General features: G+C 43.1%; 1 protein-coding gene across 2 annotated transcripts in view; it reads right to left on the bottom strand.

Annotated features, from left to right (window-relative positions):
• Positions 1-1,059: 1,059 nt before the first annotated feature.
• The window catches only part of RBM47 (RNA binding motif protein 47), a 65,890-nt gene continuing 60,949 nt past the window's right edge, over positions 1,060-6,000 (bottom strand). For both annotated transcript variants that reach the window (XM_045815905.2, XM_045815904.2), the window contains exon 6: positions 1,060-1,935. In XM_045815905.2, the coding sequence (XP_045671861.1) occupies positions 1,705-1,935 (231 nt within the window). In that variant the 3' untranslated portion in view covers positions 1,060-1,704. The remainder of the gene's footprint in view (positions 1,936-6,000) is intronic.

Below are 6,000 nucleotides of genomic sequence, written 5' to 3'. Positions count from 1 at the left end.
TCATTAATCCATAAATAAGAATTCAGCCATTAGCAAAAATTCAGTGAGTGGAAAGATTTTCTAGATCTCTAATGTGACATAAACACACAACTGTGTCCTTGCTACCTATTGCACACCTCAAGTCCTTGATGGAGCCTTTAAAAAAAAAGTTCCATGTTGATGTATTTCATAAAGCAGATGACAATCTTAACATTTTACTGTATTTTACATTCACTCTGCTAAACAAAAGCCTTGAGACAGGCACAACACTGCAACAATACATTTACTTCCTAATAATAAACAAAACTTTTTAATAACATTGAAATAAAATGGTTTCACTCTGCATTAAACTATATACCATGAACTTACGCCACAGAAAACAACTAAAAACCTATTTACAAGCTATCTTTTAACTTCTACAGGTCTCTCCTCCTCCTCCTGGATGTGCACGCCCCGTCAGCTCACCCCCACCACGTGCACAGCAATGGAGAAAAGCCCTGCTCAATAAACATAGTATTTCCAACACCCCTGACAACCACAGATATTTTGCATTGAAACATAAGGAAGATAGAAGCATAACTTTCTACGACAAGAGTCTCTGAGGGTCTTGTCAACAAAAACATTCACTGTCTCTACAAACTCATACTTCAAAACTGAATAAAATAAAAGCATTAGAAAAGGAACTAAGGTTTTATATAAGACATTAAATAGCTATGCAAAGATATCTTATGGAAACTATTAAAATTTGTGCTTATGCATATTCAGCTATTGAAAATACTTCCCCAACCAAGACCAAAAAAACCCCACAACACAAAAAACCCCCACAAAAACCCAGGAAGAAGTATAAAAGCCACCAATGTTCTATCAGAGTAATTCATTTGCCCTAGACTTGCCAAACTCAGGGGTGGGGCTGGGGCTAGGAGGGAAGGAATGAGTAGGGGGATGGGGAGGGCAAGATACATGGAGAAGAAACAGGGAAACAGGGTAATGGTGGCAGGTGAGAGCTTTTCAGTGTTTGGACTTAGAAGTGTGACAAGTCTTTTCAACGTGGGCTTAAGGAGAGATCGAGTGTTTCCTTCCTTTAAAAAAAAAAAAAAAAAAGAACCGTCATAGATAACACATGGTAACACCATCAACCCTTAATGCCAACTGAAATAGAGATTTTACTCACTCTAAAATTGCACTTTCCAGTATAACTTTTAAAATAACATTTTATGTAGTATTTTAAAGCACTATGGTTTTGTATCTTTAAATATTGAATATATTTTTCAAAATAGTTCCCTAGCTGCTCAAGTGTGCTTTTCAATATATAGTTGATATATTATCGAAGGTACTACAAAATAGAAATCTCTGGAGTGCAGAAGTTAAGAAAATAACCTTCATACTGAAAATATATCCTTAAAAATACAAAAACAAAAACCTCTATACAAATATACTATGGAGTACAAATTTTTGAGAGATGGTATTAAGGCAGGAACCATTGCAAGTCTCTTAGAAATGTATGAACACAGGCTGCTAAGTTGAAAACAGTCTTTAAAAAAAAAAAACCACAAAAAAAAAACGAGTGAAAACTTCATGAATATAAAATCTTTCAGGATGATACTGGATAACATTCTTCACTTTCAGGTCGCACGAGTGTGCGAATCCCGCACGTTCTTTCTTCATAAATAGTCAAGTGTTCCCTCGGGGGCAGTTCGTGGTCGGCGGCCACCCTGGTGGCCAGCGTCAGTACGTCTGGTAGACGTCGTGGATGGGCACCTGGATAGCAGCGGCGGGGAAGGCCTGAGGTATGTAGCCCGCGTAGCCTCCGTACACGGCGGCCGCGTTCTTCTGTAGTGTGGCGAGCGTGGCGGTGGCCGGAGCGGCGAACGGCACGTAACTGGCCCCGTAGATGCCGGCAGTGGGAATTCTCTGAACGTTCGGAGCCACCGTGTACACCGGAGTCATCGGGCGGCCCTGCGGGGAGACAGAAGGCTCCTTACTGAGCGCGCCCGCGGGCCTCTCCCGCGCAGTCAACCCCACTCATCTTCCCGTTCCTGGGGGGCCGAGATGGGGGCAGGAAGAGGTGAAAGCCAAGGTTTTCGTTCTCGGGGCGGGGAGGCGGACGGGTACAATCAGTCACTGTTGTAAGGGAAGGCGGTAAGGGCCATTAAGGGAAGCCGGAGTGGCGTCCTCAAGGCTCCTTGGAGTTCAGCTGGTCAAAGCGCCAGACCTGCCAAGCTAAGGGAGTTTAAACACTCTGGGATCTTCTACCTTGTCATTCCTTTCCAGCGGTATATCCCCAGAGCATTCTAGGAAAGGGAGTTGAGAATCTACCCTTTGCTCAGTTGATCTCACTGTAATTAAAAAAATTGTCCCTCAAATACATGCCAGCTGTCGCCTCAACTCTTCCTTAACTGAAGGAACATGGTGCTTCAAAAATAGGAGAGGAAGACAGACTGTGACAATGTTATGGAACCCACTGGATCGATCTCCGTCGGGGCAGCTTTTTAAGCTGTGACCTAAAAACCCTGTGACCATATACTTCAGCAAGTGTGATGGGTGATTTCGACCATCTCCCGCCTAAGATACGACACCCGCGATATATACAGTTGACCCTTGAACAACACGGGTTTGATCTGAGTGGGTCCACTTTCATGCGGATTCTTTCCACTAAGTTCGGCACAGTATTATGTATGTATTTTCTCTTCCTTATGATTTTCTTAACCATTTTCTTTTCTTTAGATTACTTTACTGTAAGAATACAATATGTAATACATACAACATACAGAGTATGTTTCATTGACTGTTTATGTTATCAGTAAGCCTTCTGGTCAACAGTAGGCTGTTAGTAAAGTTTTGTGGAGTCAAAAGTTATATGTGGATTTATAACTGCGTAGGGGGTTGGCACAACCCTTGGGTTGTTCAAGGGTCAACAGTACAGATGGTTGTAGAGGCTTAGAAAAGGAACCAACTCACTTGGGAAGCTGGAGAAAGCATCTTGAAAGTAGAGACATTTGAGCGGGGTCTTGAAGGGTAGGGAGGAGCTTCCACAGGAGAAGGAAGTAGGGACAGGCAAGCTCACTGCAGACGCCACCTCGAGCTCATCACAGTCCCTGCTACTCGCTCTTCTCTACTTGAAAGCCTAACATGCTATGTTTTCTGAGCAAACAGGTGTAAAGAGTGAAGCTTGTGGTTCAGTATTTCCCAAAGGGTTTGCTCTGGAGCCAGTTCTGGGAGATGCTTTATGGAGAGGGGATTTGTGGTAAAATAAAACACACACTGAACAGAATACCTAGTGCTCCTTCTGTTCCTCAGAATGCCCTGCAGCACAGGCCGCTGTGGCCTCTAGGTCTTCACGCATCTTCAAAATAAACAATTCAGGATATGGGACATGGAGAATTCGATTTTTAAAAATGGTTTCTTCCTGGATTTTCATAAGGGAATTAGTTATCATTCCTTTACAAAATTTGCAAATGAGAGTCACAAAATGACATTCAAAGAAAGTCACCATCTAAGAGCCATTTTTTCCACTGTAACCAAAATAATAATTATACTAAATGATAATAACAACTGAGGGACTGTGGTCTGCTAGGCACTATTCTAAGTGCCTTATTTGTATGATGTTACAGAATCATCACAATCACCAATGACACTTGTACTATGATTATACAGAGAGGTCTGGATGTGTTAACTGACTTGCACAAGGTGACACAGCTTTTAAGCAATCGAATGTGTGACTGTGGAGCCTGCACTTTTAGCCTTGTATTATCTTGTCTCCTCCAACACTAAAGCAACGAATATCTCATTGGCCAGAGAGAAACTTCACAACTGGGAAACGGTGGCTTACAGCGAGACACAATCTTTTCCAAATGCGTGGACATATATTATTTAGCGACAAATGCACAAGGGGATGAAACTGCAGGGAAGGGGGCATTCGAGAGAAACCTTTCCATGTGCTATGGTCCAGCTCAATACCTGGGCTTGGAAGGGTTGAGCATGGGGAGATGGGGGAGGAGGGAGGAAAGGAAAAGACCTCATCAAGGGGAATGGCTATCCCTGCTCTACTTATACCATAGATTTGTGAAGACTGAGAACACTTTGAAAAATAAATTTTTTAAAAAGTCTATGCCAGTAAACATTTTCTTAAATTACTTATAAAGGCTTTATGAAATTGAGGCTATAAAATAGCTAAGCAGGAACATCCCTGAGTACGTGCAAGACAGAGGAGTATGACTGAAGGTTTCCACAGGAAGGTTCTGGAAGTAATGCTGAGAATGGATTTCTAGTGTGGCTCCACTCGGAAAAGCGTTCTATTCACCAATCAGTAGTGCTTAAATGCTCCTTCCTCTGCTGCAGTTTGGCAGACAATATAGGGGTGGGGGCAGAGAGCCGAACATTCAGAGAGCCCAAGGTCAAAGAACTCAGAGGAAGCATGCAGAGTACCAAGATGGCGGGTAAGCACCAAGGCCACACACACTCAAAGAAGTCATTCCTGAGTTCAAAAGTAAGTAGCTCCAGGCATTCTGCAGGATATGTTGAGAAGGAGGGGGGAAAATCTCCATCAGGATCAACTGATAATGACTGTCTACTGAACAAATTCATAAGCAAAGACTCTGAACAGAGACCCTGGTGGCAACATTGAGGGGAGACTGACAAAAGACTGAAAAGAGCCTGTGGTCTAGAGAAATGAATACGAGAACTGGAATTTGGGACACTACGCACCAAGGACAAAAGTTCACGAGTTTCTTAGTAAAGAGAAATTTGAGATTATTACCCAAATTCCACTCAGTGTTGTCTGGAGGTTACTGTAGATACTTACAGTCAGTCCACAGTAGTAGCTATGCTCAGTTGCCATTTCATAGTGTGAGTCATTTACAACCTATCCCTCGTCCTGGCTTTACGAAGTCCAGACAGAAGGAATACTTGATGACACACTCACAGATGAATACACTTCAACCGGCATAACCCCCTCTGAATAGCACAGTCAAGACTGGGCACAGAGAGGGCCAAAGCGACAGCACTGCCGTGAGGTGGCTCACAAGTCTGGCTCTATTTCAGCATTACTGAGGAGCCGATACAAAACATGGATTCTAGAACCTCACCCGAGTTCTGCCCAATGGGAATCTTCTGGGGTCTGAGTCTAAGAATCTGTTTTGTAAACATACTCCCTGGATAATTCTTATCCAGTTAGGGAAGGGACCCCCAGCCTGAGTATCTGTACTTGTTGACTGGAAAGGTTTTTGAGATTCACTGCCTCACAAAAAGTAGCTTTAACACGATTTTTTGTTTTGTTTTGTTCGGATGAATGACATATCATCTACAGGTATTCTCTACGTGCTATGCACTGAAGATAACAAGGAAATGTAAGATGTAACTCTCAGTCTAGAGGAACTTCATGAGCTGGGGAGATGGAACATATTAGCAATCATATGCCCAGTTATAATGTGGGTGATGAGAAACACAGGACACAGGATTTCCAAGGCTAGGGTGGATGGGAAAGATTCTACAGAAGCCACGAGACTGAAGACACCATTCAGAAGAGAAACTATAGAAGAGGCTGGAACAGTAAGATCGGACCGGATGAAAAGGAATGGGAACAGCTGGGTCTACTTGGAGGAGAGGATTAAGGGCAGATTTTGTGAAGTTTCATATACCTGTATCTCTACAGAGTTCTCTCTCCACGCACACTCTTACAGACCTGTATATGGATATACATGTTGAAATACTCATGCACAGGTGGGGGGAGAGAGAGGACTTTATTATTTTTTTTAAGATTTATTTATTTGAGAGACAGAGACAGAGAGAGCGAGCGAGCACGTGCTCGGGGTAGGGAGGAGCGGAGGGAGACAGAGAATCTCAAGCAGGCGCTGCTCGCAGCACAGAGCCTGATGTGGGGCCCAATCTCACGACCCTGAGACGAAAATCAAGAGTCAGAAGCTTAACCGACTGAGACACCCAGGTGCCCTGACAGAGAGAGCTTAAAAAAAACAAAAACAAAAACTTCCTAGAGCTGCAATTTGGAATGTGAAAATGTGAGCT

Source organism: Ursus americanus, chromosome 8, assembly GCF_024610735.1.
Source record: "Ursus americanus isolate L20-20 chromosome 8, mUrsAme1.1.p, whole genome shotgun sequence".
Classification (NCBI taxonomy): domain Eukaryota; kingdom Metazoa; phylum Chordata; class Mammalia; order Carnivora; family Ursidae; genus Ursus; species Ursus americanus.
This window is presented reverse-complemented; position numbering and strand designations above follow the sequence as displayed.